Source organism: Colossoma macropomum, unplaced genomic scaffold (assembly GCF_904425465.1).
Source record: "Colossoma macropomum unplaced genomic scaffold, Colossoma_macropomum, whole genome shotgun sequence".
Taxonomy (NCBI): domain Eukaryota; kingdom Metazoa; phylum Chordata; class Actinopteri; order Characiformes; family Serrasalmidae; genus Colossoma; species Colossoma macropomum.
Window position 1 is genome coordinate 18,212,710 of NW_023494805.1, and position 19,327 is coordinate 18,232,036.

The 19,327-nt window shown below is 38.2% G+C and overlaps 1 protein-coding gene across 1 annotated transcript in view; it reads left to right on the top strand.

Moving 5' to 3' along the window:
• The first annotated feature begins 3,143 nt into the window (after positions 1 to 3,143).
• cacnb2b (calcium channel, voltage-dependent, beta 2b) overlaps positions 3,144 to 19,327 on the top strand; it is a 39,415-nt gene continuing 23,231 nt past the window's right edge. Inside the window, exon 1 of the mRNA XM_036597634.1 lies at positions 3,144 to 3,288. Coding sequence (XP_036453527.1) covers positions 3,271 to 3,288 — 18 coding nt within the window. The 5' untranslated portion in view covers positions 3,144 to 3,270. The remainder of the gene's footprint in view (positions 3,289 to 19,327) is intronic.

Genomic DNA, 19,327 nt, shown 5'->3' on the forward strand with positions numbered 1-19,327 from the left:
CTGAGGAGATAAGATTTAAGATAATCCACTTGCATAAGAAAAAGGAAAATAAGTGAAAAAACATCTTTGAGAGAGAAGAGAAAATCAAGCTCCACTCTTGCTTCAGACCCGAAAAAATCCACAGGTGTTTCTGTCCATCCTTCCACTGTGAGAAGATAACTCAATACTATGAGTCTGAAAGAATGTGTAGCTGTCAGAAAACCATTACTGAGAAAAGGAAATAGACAAATTAGAAGAACATTTGCTTATCAAACAAAGAAGCTGCTGGTGTTCTCAGAACGATGGACTGACCACCCCAGACCCCAGGCTGCAGCATCTTTGAATGTGTTATTGTTTGCTATCTGGCGTCGACCAGAGGAGGATAGGTTCTTCTTTTGAGTCTTGGTTTGTCTCAAGGTTTCTTCCTCTTGCTCTTAGGGAGTTTTTCATTGCCACTGTCACCAGTGGCTTAGTCATGGAGGCTTGGATGTGGATTTTTCTGTAAAGCTGCTTTGCAACAACACCTGTTGTAAAATGTGCTATATAAATAAACCTTGACTTGACTTGTTTGGGAATTCTTGCATTGTGAGAAGCAACTTCTAAGGCAGAACTTTGTAAAAAATGATATTATATTTAGTTGTTGTGGTAATTTTCTGTTAAATGTATGTATCCTATATTTTCCTGATGCTAAAAAATTAAAATGGCCATTTTGATTGGAAATAATACATAATATTACATATAAATAACAGAAGAGTCCTCTGATTTTTGAACAGTACTGTATGTAACTGACCTCTGTTCTCTGATCGTATTGTATCTCACAGTCCAGGCTGAAACACTCATAATTTCATAGTGTATGGAGGCCATAGGCTGAACCGGTGGATGTGTGTAAATGCACTGGTTTTTGTGACATCACAAAAGCACTGAATTCAAAAAAGGCTATTTTTGCAGCTTAGTTTTATATATATACCAGTCCAAATGGTATGTTTATGTTTACACAGTGTTTACTTACTACATCAAGCATTTATATAAAAATTGAGGAAAATTCACTTTTCTATGATATGGGCCCTTTCAGGTGTATGCATGCCTGTGACCAATTAGGACAACGACTCATCATTGTTTTGCAGTCTATTCAGTCTGAAGTCCCAGAATACAGTGAACAGAATCTTTGCTTATTGAAATGCTGGCGTCCAAACTTAGCAGTGCAGCACAGTTTTCCTGCTATGTGTCATGATTGTCGTGAGAAAGCCCACCTATAGCCTTCAGCCTCCCTGCATGCTCTTCAGCCGTAGCTGCACGCTCAGCTCGGCCTCTTATGTAACTCTGATATAAAGCTGTATCTGTTTCTCTGGGCACCAAAATAAAAATCTCTGGGGATTTGGAGCCCTGATGGAAACATTCGGCCCATCTGTTGTCCACAGAGTGTCTGAGTTGCTCTCCAACTTAGCCACACACGCACATCCGCACACACGCTAAGAGCATCATGCTAACAAATTAATCAGACGTGCGTATAAACACACAGACATGCTGATGTCAAAATTCTTTCATTTTTACAGATACAACATAACACCATCGTTTTTTATTTAGTTTTTTGGGAAACACACACACACACACTCTCTCTGTCACACACCTGTAGTACTGTGTGATCTGATTAGTCCATTAGGAATCATCTAGAAAGATCTGACACTAAGCCACATGAGAAATAGAACTCCTAAATTAGATTATGATCATGATCCATTTCATGTGTCATAATGAGTAACAAAAAATAATGAATAAGTAATAATTTAATAATCATGTAGTGACATAATGAATTGCGCATACATTCTATTTTTATTCTGCATCAACAGTTTCGAGTCTGCACTTTCCACTTTTTCTAATTTGTTTTAGTCACATAAAGCAGGGCTGTGTTGGAGAGCAGTTGCAACACACACGCAAACACGCTAAGACCGTCATGCTAATAAATTAATCAGATGTGCATGTGGCCCATGACGATGTTTGATTTGGCCCACCAAATTCCTCCATAATCCCACCTCCACTCTCAATGAGGAAACAAACATATATTCATACCACATATTATTTATTACATTTTCCTTTTAAAATTGTATTTTTGAAGTAATTTAGTAATAAGATGAAGTGTAATATTAGAAAATACAATCATTGCACTAACTAAATGTATATACTATATATATATGTGTGTGTATATATATATACATATATATATATATATATATATATATATATATATATATATATACACACACACACACACACACACACACACACACACTATATATATATATATATATATATATATATATATATATTATATATATATATATATATATATATATATATATGGCTTGAGGGGTGTTAAGAGGTAAGTCTCAAGTACTGGAGCTGTGGTGAGTGGAACTGGGTTCTATGGAGTGATGGAGCTCCATCCAATACCTTTAGGATGAGTTGGAGTGGTGTTTGTAATTCCAGAATTAAACATATAACTTCAGTATCTGACCTCACTAATGCTGGCACGGCTGAATGCAATCCAGTCCTCACAGCAGTGTTCAACATCTAGTGTAAAGCTTCCCAGAAGAGTAGAGGCTGTTACTGCAGAAAAGGAGACAGACCCATGGTTTCAGAAGAAACGTTGGCTAAGCAGGTGTCTACAAACTTTTGGACACATTCATGGTTTTTAAAATATAAATGCTCTCTACCCAAAGGCAATGTTTGATTACTGAAAATCAGTCGAACAGCCACCAGCGCCCTGGGTCAGCTGGGTCAGCTCGGTGCGGGTCACAGCCCTCTCTGCTGGAGTTCAGGTTGGGAGATGGTGTGGGGAGCAACAGATGTCCCGCTGGGGAATAAGCCCTCAAAGCCGCTGCTGAGCTTCAGGGAGGGGAAACACACACACACACACACACTCTCCGCACACACACATGCTCATACTCCGCACACACACACAACTGCTCACACACACAAACTCAGGGTGAGAGGCACTCACAGCGCGCGCTGCTGATGTATGGACTCTCTCTCTCTCCTCGTATCCGCTTTGTGTGCTTTTTCGCGCTCTTTTTAGCGGCTTTTCAACGGAATGTGACGGTTGGGGATGTAACTGGCGCCAAGTCAGTGCTGAAGCGCACATAGTTTCACAAGTTTGGCTCTGGGACGGAGCGGATTAAAGAGGGACGTTGGCGAGAGCGGATCTTTCTCTCAGCTCTCAGTCTGAGCGAGGAGCTGTAGAGTTCACTCAGCGCACTTTAATCGTGGAGGGACGAAAAGCAGGCCGCTTTAGTCGGTATGCCGCCCAAGAAAAAGGTAAAATGTCCCCATTTGTGTGCGTGTGTGCAGTGTAATGTGTGTGTGCGCGTGTAGTGGAGAGTGATGAAGTAGGTAGGAGAGTGCCATTCGAGGAGAGTTGCCATCTGTTGCGTTCAGCTGTAATCCTTGCGAGCTGAGCCGCTCTGCCTCATTGCTTTTATTCGCTGTGGACAATGCACTCAGACCGGGAGCCCCGCTCCGGAGCTCTGCTGCCATTCGCCTTTACGCTGTTACACAATGCAGGACTGTAGGTGATGCGGCCCTGGATGTTCTCGCATGTTCTCCTTGAGTTTATGTAAACAGTTTGGCTGCACAGTGGGGTAACTATGTACTCAATGATGCCACACTTTTCCATTCAATCAAAGACAGTAGAGTCAGTATACACAGACTTTGTTACCTCAACATAAAGTTCAATTGTGAATGGAACAAAATTGACACTTTTCGATGCAATTCATCGGAGTTTCATTGGAAGAAAGTTTTCATTCTTTGAAATACAGTTTCCATTCATTTTTGTTCATTTTACAGAAACTATTTACTTGAAGAGAATACATTTCATTTATTTAACGTCAACATATTTTCAGTTTCTAATGTCAAAATATTTTTTGCAGTGAAAAAAGGTGAATGGGCCCAAACATGAAAAAAAAAAAAAAAAACAAATAGACAAACAAAAACAGTTTACTTTGCTTGTTTGCTCATTATTGCTATATGTCAACCAGGCTAATGTGTGAAATATGTTACTAAGCAGTGTTGGGCTACATAGCCGTGGCTGGATACTGAATACACTATTTTAAGTAACGTATTCCATACAATTCATAAACAGTAACATATTCAAAATACATTCAAAATACATTTAGAATGTATATTGATAAGGTATATTGATTTGGAAAATCACACTGTCCCTCGCAGTTCACTGTTACATAAAAGATTTTCTTCATCTAAGTCTTCTTTTAATGTGTTTCATGGAAAATCCACTTATTTAAATGAAGCTACAAAATTCTTAATATTACCGTGGCTGCTTCAGTCCACTGATGCTCCTATAATCCCATCTCCTGAACGAAACAAACAACTTGCCATATCCCAATAACAAAATCCTGCAAATTTGACTATAAAGTGAATAGCTATGTGATTTTCAGTTAATGGCATGTATTTACCTTGCCATGAAATGCATGCTCTAGTCTAGTACAACACTGATGCTATGCTTACCACTTGTGAACATGTCCACTAATGACCAAAGTGATCAGTTCCATCATCCCCCAAAAGAGTGTATTAAGAGATAACTGGCTAATCACATTAATTTATAGTCTACTTAGGCTTTAGCAGAGCCCAGTAACACTGAGATTAATAACTGATCATCATGTTGATTTATCAGTCTACTCAGCCTTTAGGACAGCTCAGTAACACTGGGATTAATAACTGATCATCGCATTGGTTTATCAGTCTACTCAGGCTTTAGCAGAGCTCAATAACACTGAGATTAATAACTGATCATCACGTTGATTTATCAGTCTACTCAGTCTTTAGGACAGCTCAGTAACACTGGGATTAATAACTGATCATCGCATTGGTTTATCAGTCTACTCAGGCTTAAGGAGAGTTCAGTAATGCTGAAATAAATGATTGACTTATCACATTGATTTATCAGTCTACGCAGGCTTTAGCAGAGCCCAGTAACACTGAAATTAATAACTGATCATCACATTGATTTATCAGTCTACTCAGGCTTTAGCAGAGCCCAGTAACACAGAGATTAATAACTGATCATCAGATTGATTCATCAGTCATCTAAGGCTTTAGCGAAGCTCAGTAACACTGAGATTAATAACCGATCATCACATTGATTTATCAGTCTACTCAGGCTTTAGCGAAGCTCAGTAACACTGAGATTAATAACCGATCATCATGTTGATTTATCAGTCTACTCAGGCTTTAGCAGAGCTCAGTAACACTGAGATTAATAACTGATCATCGCATGTTGATTTATCAGTCTACTCAGGCTTTAGGAGAGCTCAATAACACTAAGATTAATGACTGACTCATCACATTGATTTTTCAGTCTACTCAGGCTTTAGAACAGCTCAGTAACACTGGGATTAATAACAGACTTATCACATTGACTTAGTCTACTCAGGCTTTAGGACAGCTCAGTAACACTGAGATTAATAACTGATCATTTCATTGGTTTATCAGTCTACTCAGGCTTTAGCAGAGCCCAGCGACCAACACATTAATAACTGATCATCACATTGATTTATCAGTCTACTCTGTGCTAGAATGTCTACCACATGCATCATACCCATCATGACTACTGAAAAAGGATTCCAGAAATGAATTAAGTCCTATGCAATTATACAAACAGCTGTCAGGCTGAAATTTTCCAATATATTTAGCCTAACTTAGTGTTGTAGTTCTCAAGTCTGGTCTCGGTCTCAATAGTGTAAATTAACAGACTCGATCTTTCAGGGTAAGTTGTAATGATGGGTGGAGTATCAGGAAACATTTTTTTGGGAAAAAATATTAACAAAGCCTTCAAACATAAAATATTGTGATAGTATCATAAATCACAATAAATAGTTCGATAATTATTGTGATATTAAATGTTCACATTGGTACATGCCTTTCCATAAGTTATGGGTAAAAAATTGCATAAGTAGTGACATTATTAGTCCAGTTAAGATATTTGGGGGCCTGGTCACCAACTTACACTGCTACTAGTCATTTTTGCCCTGTTCACTAGGGTCTATTTGGAAATCTATTTGTTTTAAGTAATGGGGTGAATTCAGGTATTCAGGAACATCAGTGAAGAAGTTCCAGAAACATTATTGATTCCAAAGTTACAAATTGAAGATTTATAGCCACAAAAAACAAACAGTTATGAGGGGAAAATGTGTATATGAATGTTATACACATGTATGAATTGTTTCAGCTGAATATTAGGAGACACTTTAAGAGACTGTTATTTATCCAGCTGGTACTTACTAATGTATTTTAAAAAATACAGTAGATATGCTGATTGAATTTCAAATATAATGTTTTTTTGTGTGAAAGTGAATAAAAGAACCAGTGACATAGATGGCCCATATTACCATATAACACACTGTACTCAGTCTAGCTTTGAAAACGCTCAGATGTTTTATTCAAGATCCCTGCGCTGCAGATAGTTTTCCCCCCAGTAAGGTGCACTATTGCCCTGCTTTGATGGCCAAGACTTTACAAGAGATACCTGCAACTAAGAATAGAAAAAGCCTCTTAGGAGCTGTCATTGGGGCAGGATACTTATTGCCTTCTGTCACAGCTTAATGCCAAACAAACCAGGCTTCGAGAAAGTTCTGGTTAAATATAAGGAAAAGTAACCTAATCAGATGAGTACACTCTGTATTAATACAGCTGATAGATTTGTCTGTGTCACCAGTCTGGCTCCACATCACTACAGCTCTCTTGCTTCAGAACAAAATAGTGCTTCTGCTCCATAGCAGGTTTTTAATTATGAATTTAAATGTTTTTACATAAGATGAAAGGTCTATTTGTGCTCAACAAAAGACTTTTTTTCAGTGGAAACACTCAATGATTCAATAGAATGGTTTCCAGTGTCACGCATCTTCTGTCCTTTTGTTCATCAGTGCTAAATGTGCCACTTTTTTGGGAAAAATGTTTTTATCTCCACGTTGTAGGGCTGGTCGGTTAAAGGGAGTTTGCATTTGTCTCTTTCTCTCCAAATCCTGGATTGACGCATGCCATCTTAATCTCCTTACAGAAAAGCAATCATGTGGGAGAGGGGCAGTGAGAGGGAGTGTGAGAGAAGGACATATCTAGCGGTGTAGCTCAGTCCTGTGTTTCTGTCCCACTGGTCACGTACTCGCGTGTCGTTTCATGTGTTTCAGACTGGAGTAGACAATGTAGAGTCTTAGTGACGGACACTTTCATTGAAGGCCTTTTAAAACTAGAGGCAAGCCAGCAGGGCACAGGTTTGTACTACATGGTTGGCAATTTAGTGCTACACAATGTAATGTTTGTTATTTGGAAGATTGGCTCTGCGGTACTGGTATCACTGAAGGCAGCAAAATGAATCAATCACCATGGTTTTTTTTACTCTCTATGACTAGAGATGACATATCAGTATCCATATTTGGCCAATATCAGCAGAAAATGTTTGGTTCAATGTTGGAAAGAAAAAAAAGAATGAATCTGATCTTGTAACAAATCTATGCTGAAATAGTGCTCAGTCATACTATGCTGTGTTCATGTAATAAAAATTAATGTATTTGGGATAAGATAATGCAGGTCAATATTTGATCATTTAACATAGTTTCAATACATTACAAGTACTGGTGTCAAAGTTAATGTGTTATTATCACGATAAATTATTAATGCTGTTAGTTCTTTCAGTGCCATTAAAAGCCTATTTTGATCCTTCAAATCATCTGTAGTTCCAGTCTAAACAGGCTGAAGCTCAACTTCTTGTTGCTATAACTGCATCTGTTGTCCTCTTGTTAAAATATAGCTGCTAAATGGTGAGTTTCATTCATGGTTTTCTTGATAAAACATTAATTCCGGCTACTGCCAGGCCATGAATTTGTTTATCATCGAAGTACATCGAGTCTGAAGTATCATTTGCATGATACTTCACAAAGGTGTTGCCGGCAATGTCAGTAATATCATTAACGTCAGCACTGGTGGACGACTTCAGCAGACTACTCTGAACATGGCTGGCGAGAGTACTACAGATCAATCAACATGACAATGTTTTGTTGAGAGTTAGATCTTGTTAATGAGAGCTAGAGGGCTACAATCGTGGAGGAGTTGGAACATGCAATAACTGCTGCTCTTTGAGCCACTAGGGGGCCTCTAGTGACAATTTTAGCTAATTTTGAGCATAACTCAAAAATGCTAGCCAGTACATCACAAGCAAACACATATCGTATCATAATGTGCTTCATTAAAACAGAAAAAATGTTTACATAATTGCTGAAAACATATTTCTACAGTGGCAATTCTTAATGTTAAACACTGATCTTCAGACTTTGGGACACATTTACTTCACAATGATGGGATCTAACTGCTCACCGTGTGGTCATCAGGGACAGGGACGCAGCATCACTTCCTGCTCTAAAATGCAGGGGTGTGACTAAAATAAGGCTCCACCTATGGTCTAAAACTCTTTGTGTTTTAGCAGTGACATGAAAAGATGGGGCAGCATTTTTTGAATATATATATATTTTTATTTGAAAATTAAACTCATGATAAATCTAAATCTTTCACTTTCGCTTTAAAAGAGATTAAAAAAGATCAGCATTAAAAAACGGACACAAAAAATGTATTCTTTTCAGAAGTTGAAATTTAGGGGTTAGGGTTTGGTACAGACACCTAATAGAAAGAACCTATAAATCATAACATAATCCTTGTAAATATCTAAGATCTGAATATTGAATTGTCCAAGCATAGTCATTTGTAATATGAAATGAATACTGTGGTGTTTTGGTGTATAGACACTGATCCTGAATGACTATAGTGCACATGAATGTACAGGGTGACCCACCAAAGCTTGTTTAGTGACAGACAGGAAATTGGCCTTAATTAGATTACTAGAGCATTTTCCATAAGGATGCAGCGGGCTGCGGGAAGCGGGTGGCATTTTGTCGTGTGTGATGTATGACTGAGTAGATCAAGCCAGGGCATGATATGAAGATGTCCTGCTCTAATGTGTGATTACCCTGCAGACATACCTATGAAATACATAGATTTATATATACTTATGTAGTAATGCCTTAAAAGTCCCTTCCAGAGATATAACTGATCTTTCTCGCTTGGCACTGTGATGCTGTCACTTCTACAGTTCAGTTCAGGCTGAGTAGCTTGTTGTCGTCTCAAGGTAAATGCTGAAAATACTGTATGCAGAGACAGAATGAGGACCTTCTTGCTGTCTTTTTCATCAGGAGAGTGAGAGAAAGAAAGATTTGAAGAAAAAATGTGCTAAGTAGCTAAAAATGTCTGACTCAGTTTGAACTCTGTGTCAGTGTTGGGGGAAGTCCTGAATGACGTATGAACTACTACGCATCTGATTTAGGAAACCATCAAATGATGACCTAAGAAGCACAGAGCTGGTTTTAAAGGGAGCCTGGCCACTTCTTATTTCTCCTGTTATATCAGAAATATGACTGCAAAATGCCAGAGGCACAAGCAAGTTTTCAGTGAATGGGGGGTGAATAGAGTTTCTAACCATTTGTGTGGGATCTTCCTTCACTACCTGTATATTTCCATTCTTCCTTTAACCTTTTAAATGGCCAGGGCCCATTGGCAGGCCCAAATTTTACTACACACTTCTATAACTAAGAATAGCTGAACCAGTTTGCATTGAAGTCCCTGTAGTTACTGAATAATAAGCCTTATTATGTCAAAAGCCTGGAATTTTAAGGGCTTACTTACTTGTATATTTCCATTTGTCTATAGAAAACGGGCAGTAGAATGTTAGCATAATTGCTGCTGAGTACTGAGTGCTGGAACGAGTGAATCAGACATGCTGCTGGAGTTTTTAAACACTGTCCACTCTATTAGACACTCTTACCTTGTTGATCTACCTTGTAGATGTAAAGTCAGAGACAGTAGCTCATCTGATGCTGCATAATTTGTGCTGGTCATCCTTTAGTCCTTCATCAGTGGTCACAGGACGCTGCTGGCTATATATTTTTAGTTAGGGGACTATTCTCAGTCCAGCAGTGACACTGAGGTTTTTAAAAGCTCCAGCAGCACTGCTGTGTCTGATCCACTCGTACCAGCGCAACACACATTAACACATCACCACCACGTCAGTGTCACTGAAGTGCTGAGAATCATTCACCACCCTAATAATATCTGCTCTGTGGTGGTCCATAGGGGTCCTGACCACTGAAGAACAGGGTAAAAGGGGGCTAACAAAGTATGCAGAGAAACAGGTGGACTAAAATCTGTAACTGTAGAACTACAAAGTGCACGTATATGGTAAGTGGAGCTGATAAAATAGACAAAGAGTGTAGATACAAGGAGTTATGGCTGATCAGCATATGTATATATATATATATATATATATAAATATATATGAACATTATGTGTATACACACACACACTCAAGGATGTGACATATTTTGCTGTGTTAGAAGATGAAATACTTAACATATGCATTTTCTTGTCTTGATGTGTCCATGGCAACATGATTTTTTTGATTGTGTGTAGGATGAGCTTGTCTTAGTCAAATCCTAATCTTGATCATTCAGCAGAACAGTTGGATGGATATCTGCTACCAGAGCAGGGCAAAAGGGCAGCTTCTCTCAGCATCATGTGCTGCATTATTTCCATTCGAGGTTACCATTCTGTAGATTTGTGAATTATTACATAACAAAATCAATAACATCCACAAAGCTAAGTGCTGTGATGTTTGTAGACTATATTTTGGTACAAGTGGTAAAGGCCATAATACATTTTAACAAACTATCTCCCTGAATCTGTTCTGTTTCAAAGGCGCCATTATCATAGAAAAACAAAGTTTCATCCCTTTTGTGAAATGAAGGAGCGTGATGTAGTTTGTAAACATTGTATGCTATTCACTACTCACTCCATACTTCCCATATATGGAAAAGCAAACCAAACCAGCTTGTTTTGAATTCATGGGTTTGGAATGTTGTGAGAAACAACACATTTACATGTGTCTATTCATTCTACAGCAGTTCAGCTTCACCTATTCATATATTCATATATAAAGAGTGTTTCAGACTTTTTTTTTAATGAGGCACAGTACAGGGTATATGGTAGTGTTAAAGGAGAATTTCATCAACATCAAAATTTCTGCATAATTGAATTGTTCACATGTAAACAAAGTCATTGTGGGTGGTTTGATGTGAAGTGGTGCTTTGTGGAAAAACTTGTGGTGGTGACAGGAACCAGAGGTTGTGATGTCTACAGTGCATATATAGCCATTTTATTTACTATCCAAAATAACCAGTGTCTTCTGAGGTTTAACAAATAATGTTGATAACTGTAATAAAGTGATAAATCCAAACTGTGAAATGTGAAACGTTTCATTCTGGACAAACTTACCGACTCTGATTTCTTTACAGTGGTGGTGATAGGAACCAGGGGTCATTATCTACATAAAGCAAAAATAGCCATTTTATATATCTGAAATACCCCATAAAACTACACATGTCTTCAGAATTTTTACATATACTTTTCACATTGGTAAAAAAAAAACATTTTCTAGTCTTGGAATGCCCTTTATGTACCTCTCTGTCATGAATTTGTTTAAAAAATAACCTAAATATTCTCTCAAAACTTTCATAAAATAATCTCAAACAGTGTATTCATAATGATTTTATATAATAACTTTATGTGATGTAGCTTTTAGAGGCATTAAACTCCTCAAATGTCTGGTTCCTATCACCACCACTGTGAACAATTCTGACTCCAAGTTTCTCTAAAACGAAGCACTTTACATCACACCACCCTGAATGACTGTTTGCATGTCAATGTTTTAATCACATGGAAAGGTTGAACAATTGATGGATTTTCCCTTTAAAGACATAGAAACAAAAAGTACTAACACTAATTAATATTAAGCCATAAAGAGAGGTTGGAAATGGTCAACCCAAATATCATAAGAGGATATCTGAAATAATATATTAAATATAAGAAAAATGTAGTGCATGGGCTCCTTAAAGCTGCATAGAAAAGATCATGTTTGTTTGTAACTTCTAGGTCGGGGTTCAGTGTTTTGAAGCAAAGCAAAGTTTAATGAGAGAGATGTTCCATTCAGTTTATTTAATTTCAGTTCAATTTATAGAGCACTTTTCACAAAATCGGATCAGCATTACAGCCAGACAATAATGAGAAGAAGAATTTACTGGTTGTTTCAGTAACTGGATCTGTACAGAGTCGTTTTCCCTCAGTGGTGGGATATATTACAATTATAAGACTCGTCTTTTTAATGGACACATTTTTATTGAAATGTACATTTATTCAAAGGCAACGCTGTCTTATAACACAGTCCAAGAAACATTGCGCCAGTTGCCACGCAACAGAGAAATCACAGAATAACATTGGCTCATTTGCTGTTAGAATCATCCACAAGTTAAAATATCTAGGCCTGTTTTTTGCTTGTTTTACCTTATTTGGAGCTGACAGCGAAACATGCCATTTTGATTCATTCTGAGTCATGCAGGGTGAAAAGTGTGATATTATGGGCAGCGTCTCCACGAGTTCTGCTTTGCTGCTGATGGTCAGCAGCATCAGTTAATCCCGCCTAGCATAACATGATAGGTGTTCCAGCACCTACTGAGTGGACTATATAGGGGCATCTTATGTCACCAAATGAATGCTTTTACTGCACATGTAGACCACACCACTGCAGACTTCAGTGTTCTGCCTCATTAAAAACACCTGATTTTTCTAATCAGCTAATGAGCTGAATTCAGACCATTAGATAAAGGGAATTTCTGCCTTCAGTCTCCTCTCCAGGAGGTGAAATGCATGCTCAGTTGGGTTAAGGTCTGGTGATTGACTTGGTCAGACTAAAACCTTTCACTTTTTTTCCTCTGATGAAGTCCTTTGTTGTATTGGCAGTGTGTTTTGGGTCATTATCTTGGTGCATAATGAAGTTCCTCCCAATTGGATCAGATGCATTTCTCTATAAATTAGCAGACAGAATGTTTCTGTAGACATCTGAATTCATTCTGCTGCTGCCATCATGACTTACATCGTTAATAAAGCTTAGTGAGTCTGTTCCGGAAGCAGCCTTGCAAGCTCAAGCCATGGCACTACCTCCACCAGGCTTGACTAGTGAGATTGTACATTTTAGATTGTGAGCAAATTATTTCTTTCTCCTCATTTTGGCCTTTTCATCACTTAAGATCACCTAAGATTAAGACTGTCTCATCAGTCCACAAAACTCTGTTCCAGATTTTATTTATTTGTGAATTCCAATCTAGCCTTACAATTCTTACTGCTGATGAGTGGTTTGCATCTTGTGGAATGGTTTCTATGATTCTGCTCGTGAAATCTTCAGAAGGTGGATTGTGATACCTTCACCCCTGTCTTGTGGAGATTGTTGGTGATGTCACTGACTGTTGTTGGGTTGTTCTTTACAGATCTCACCATGTTTCGGTCTGTAACCTGTGATTTGACCAGGGGTGTTCAAACTTTTGCATATGACCATAAGAGTCCTTCATTGATACGTCCAGCCCATAAAGTAATGTCACCACAAACATTTTTTTTTTTTTTTTTCAAAGTGAGGGGAAAGGTGACTGTCACATTTCTGTAACATTGTAACATTTATTCATAGGTTAGCATAGGTTATTCTAGTTCTGTCACCCCAGGCTGCTGTTTCAGAATGTCAGCTAGAACATTTTCAGTCATCTAGATCATTGAATTGTGTAGTAGACTGTGATCCGTCACCTCCACTAACTATTATAATCCTTTGAGAGGCCCTGTTTGTGTCTGCAATATGGGCAAGACAGAGATATAATAAATAAATAATCAGTTGTTACTTTTCTTCACTCTAAGTGTGTCTAGCTGGCAAGTTCCTTTTGAGTGAAGAAAACTGGCCTTACTGTCATGAAAAATGAATGCTTATATGCAGTTCAGCTTAAACACGTCTCTGGACTGATTGCTATGATAGACTGTCTCCATCTGTACCATTTTCAGAAACTAATGTATGTCATTCAGAACCAGTAATGAGATGAGCTCTCATATCATCTATATTTCAAGCATCTTAGATTTCTTAAACATTAAAGTAATATAATTGAGACTTTAATTAAGGCTGTACAGTTTTCTGTCAAACCCCCTCTAGTGGGTCCGCAAGACTGCACAGAGCACTAGAGATCATTTAAAGTAGGCCAGAAAGTGTAAGAATCAACTCTTCGGCCTACTTTGCCAAATCATTAATTTATTCAATCTAAGAAAGCCAAAGGAATCAGCATGTATTTTACTTTAACAGTGAACACTAATGGCAGGAAAACACTTGAGTGGGAAACAGGCCATCGAGGTTCATTCTGGGTCATTAGTGTGTTGTGAATTGATAAGTAAATGGCTGTTTTTAGTCATGCCCTGAACGAGAGCTTCACATAATTTTAGTGGTGTAAACTTTTATAAATTTGAGAAGGTCTGAGGTGTTCTTTGCAGTCAGAAGAACCTTCCAACATCCCCATAGATACTGGAGCATTCAGTCAAGGAAGAACCTGGCCCACAGGATAGAAGAGACAATTGTAGTGGTGGGTTTTCTTGATATGTGATCCAAAAGGTGTCAAAGCTTTTGCACCCGCTCTGTTTTGAAACGGTGCTTCAAAGTGACCAAAACGACCAAATCACATGATTTCAACAACAACAAAAAAAAATAATTAAAACACCTGCCTTCCTGCCTTATATAACCAATTTAACTCTGATTAGCATTATTAAACTACAAATGCCATTAGCTAACTAGCTAACATAGGTGCAAATATGTGCCTTTAAGGTACATTTAACAACAGTCCTAAGTAAAACAGTAGGTAAAACATTACAGTTATACAAAGCTGTTGAGTTTAGTAAGAACTCATTTACATGGAGGAGCACTACTGTGTGAAAAAACTGGATTTAACCTCCTCAGTCCTGACAACCACACCGATCAGCCATAACATTAAGACCACCTCTCTGTGTCTACCCTCATTGTCTCTTTCATCAGCTCCACTTAGCATATAGGTGCACTCTGTTATTCTACAGTTACAGATTGTAGTCCATCTGTTTCTCTGCATGCTTTGTTAGCCCCCTTTTACCCTGTTCATCAATGGTCAGGACCATTGCTTATAAATGCAAATAAGTCCTTCCGTCTCCAAATTATCGTCTTAAATCTTTCTCTTTGCCTTTTCGCTAGCTACTAGGTAGGTGAGACTGTTGGCTGCTTTGCTATGGTGACCAGCAGTCTATGGGCCAGCCTTCAGGGTTAAAGGGTGAATTAGCAGTTATAGCTAGGCTACATTAACTCCAGCGGTTATGACCATTTATTGTTAAAACTGTGTTAGAATGATCAGCAGAACTTTATTTTACTGCAAAGCAGGATTATTTTATTTGTAACTAAAATCTAATTATGCTGTGGAGCCACAACAGGGCAGTAAAAGAGATACATGTTGCTGACCCCTGTCCTAGGCTGACCATACAAATCAAATTTGGTCACCTGTAACTTAAAATGTGAACTATCAGTCTGAAAAGTCATTTACAAGAAACAAATCTGATTTGCCCCGGTGTGTGAACAGAGCCTAAGCTACTGAATGTCCCCTCAATGTCTTATCCTTAACTGAACTCCATCAGATGTTTGAAAAGACATGTCAGGTTAATTCTCCAGGGCTTAGCTGGCTGGCAGAGACACTGATATCTTGACTGCGGATGCTTCTGTAAGACAGCTGAAGAGCATGCTGGTGTCTGACTGAAAGAGCTGAGCTAATAGTTCTGAGCTTAGAATCACTTTCGGGAGGTGCTCCAAAGAAACGGAAGCCCTTCAGCATGACTCCTGTGGAACTTCCTGCTATGTCTGCTGACCGTGTAATCAAATTAGCGTGACAGTTGACTGGTTGGATGCACTAGAGTGGAGAGAACAGGGCTTCGTAGGGGTCTGGAAAACACTGGCGACCTCTTTGTGAATGTAGGGTTGTTTAATAATTCAGCAGCGTTTTGTACTGCGCTCTGCATGACATGGAGTAGCAGGAGACATGGTGCTGGGTGAACAGATGTCTATGGCAAACAAGAGTAAACAAAAGCAAAGGCTCCTCTACATGACTGTGCCCATGGGAAATGGCCCTCTCTCTTCTCCTCCTATGTAATCTCCTTTTGTTTTCTGTTCTTCCTCATTTTCCTCCTCACTCTTTGGTCCCTAATTAGCCATGTGTTCTGTGCATATGTTCTCACTGTTTCCTCAGGTAATATAAGCTTGTCAAACGTACCAGCTCATTTTCAGCACTACTTTTCTGTAGCAGGGTTTTTATTTGCTGCAATTTGAGTGGAGTCATTTCTAGCATTGTTCGGTTCGGTATCGGGACATTTTCTTAGTATATCACAATTTCATATGATATTTAAGTTTGCGAAAGGCATGAACATATGCTTCCAGAGAGCTGAACTCTATGTTAATATAGTTATAGCTTGATTTAATTGCATTGTTGGACTGCATTTGTTTTTATATTCATTTATTACCTTATTGTATTGTAAATGTTCACCAGAAAGAAACCACAATATCAGAAACATGCTATTTATTTTTCATACAATACTGTTCTACAGTTTGGAATTGTCGGATTAATAGTTTTTGTTATTTTATACAAAATAATTACTTATGTAGTGTAGATTTAAACATTATAAATTAGACATCAAAAAGTATTTTGAAATGAACAATTACTGTTTTCAGCAATTTTAATTTTTCAAAAAACAGGCATTATGGGTATTAATTTAATTATATCTATCTCCTTGATGTTATACATCATTCTCGGTCATTACAGAGTCCTCTTCAGCTCTGTTGATCATTCTTCATTTTTATTTACAGCTTCATGGCTTCCTACGAAGGTCCTAGAATATTGGAACCATTTTACAATTTCTTTCTGCAACAAAATTGTTGTTATTTTATTTTAAAACATTGATTCTTGTTGACATTGACACATTATTTACGTATTTGAACTGTTCTTTCATTTAACAACAACCCAAAAAAACCCCTTAATTATTTATCAATATCGCAACAACTGAAAATCAATATTAGAATGGAAGACAATAATATGATTTACAGCCCAACATTAGTAATTTCTCAGTGTAATAAGTCTCTGGCCACACAGCGGTAGGGCCTTTTGACCATCCTTCTCAGTAAGAATATGACAATTGTCACTCTATTGACCAGAAACAGTGCAGTAGAAGTTTGTGATCCTTCAGTACACTTTGGTGCTTGTGATATACTGTGCTGTTGACGCTTTCTGCACATGCAACCTCAAAGCCAGCCACAGAAGATACATAACAATTCCAAAAGTTTCACCTGCTTAACGTTTCTTCTGAAATCAAAGGTATTAATAGGGAGTTTGTCTACTGCTGCAGTAACAGCCTCTGCTCTTCTGGGAAGGCTTTACACTAGATGTTGGAACATTGCTGTTAGGTTTTGATTGCATTCAACCACAAGAGCATTAGTGATGTCAGCTACAGATGTTGGATGATTAGCTCTGGATCACAAAGACCTCTTGGTTAGAGCTCCATCACTCCAGAAAACACAGTAGCCCTGCTTCACAGTCCAGTGCTGGGGGGCTATGTATCAATGCTAGCTGATGCGTGGCTTTGCGGATGGTAACCTACTTTTGGACATATAGTTTATTATGTAATAGTATTGAATAAATATATTCACTAGGTAATTTGCTAGATTTGTCAATCATAGGAGTAACCTTGACCCTAGCCTCAAATTCCTGTCCAGCATCACATGGATTCACCTTCTGCTCTGCAAGCTTATTTTACAGACCCATTTTCTTTTTATTTAATGGTATCACATTGCACTTCACATGATTTTCCTCATTAGACTGGGTGACATCAATTACATGTAGACAATAGACGTTATAGGTGTATCATCCAGCACTAGTCATTTCTCAGTCACATCTACTAATTTCTGGCCCATCAGACAGCAGTAGGACCTTCTGCCATTCCTTATCAATGTGAATATGACCATTGGCACAATCTCTATCTGACAAACAGTCCAGTAGTCTTAGATACACTACTTTTCCTTCAGTCTGCTGTGATGTATGTGCTATTACTCATCATATACTCTGTTTTGGATGTTTTTCACACATTTTGCAGCTATTTTTTATTTAATGGTATCACATTACCAGCATACTTCACTTAACCTGATTATCCATATCATCAAAATGGTGTCATGCAGGACAGTATCTACCACAGGATGAATAATTTTGTGTGTGAGTGTACACAGAAAGAAAGAGAAAGAGAAAGAGTGGACACAGAAGAGAAATGTAGGGCTTGATACAACCCATTACCCTGAAAACATAAAAGAGCTTATATCTAAGTATTGCCTTCGGTCTGGGCGCAAGAACCAGCACTTCATAATGGCAAAATAAGAAAAGAAAACACATGGAGCATCTCATATCGCTTTATAACCTCACAACCTCGTCCAGTCAAGGCCGCATGACTCCACCTCGAGTTCTTATTGCTTGACAACGCAAAGCGTCCTTCCCAGGCCTTTGTGTAATGCCCTTCGCCTAGAGTTAGCAATAAAATTTGTGATGAAGGATTCCTGAAGGATAATGCCTGGGATCATTTATGCCACAGTGCAGTCACAGCCATTGCCTACATGCTGGAGTGAGCACATCCCTGATTTAACAAGCTCATGACATCACAGGAAATGTCAAACGCATCCTGCTTTGCTTTACCTATGACAAAATTTGATCCTCTGATATCCATTGCAGCGATTTCACAGGTTTTTCAGCACTGCCCAAACGACACTGCATAAAACGTGGTTGGGTATTTATTATTATTACTTGAATACCTTAGTATTGCTGAGTTAATGTGTACTGAATAAAAAGTGTATTATTTAATTTCATTTAATTCTCCCAACTTGTTGGCATTTGTCATTTTAGATGTGAAATTTAACATGCTGAAAAAACCAACACAGACCAGCAAGCATTTCATGCTCATTTAAACTGGTCTGTGTTGGTCTATTGGTCTGGTTTTGGTTCAGCTGGTCACCCCTAGCTTGGTCATGCTCGATATGGCATGCAGCATACCAGCATCAAAACACAACATATTCTGTTTTTGCTGGCGATCAGCCATGCTGGTCTGTACTATTTTTCTAGCAGAGAAGAAAGCTAGCTAGCTAGCTAAATATATCTATCTTGCTACATCATGTGTGCACTCACTACACTGTGAGAAGCTTGGCTAACTAGCACCTTAAAAGTCACTGAGTTATGAGTTATAAAGATGTTTCATTAGGCCAAAAGCAACATTTCACAAACTGACAGCGTATTGTCGATGTTGCCATCATGTAAGCCATGTTCAAATATTTAGCATAAAGGTCCCTGCT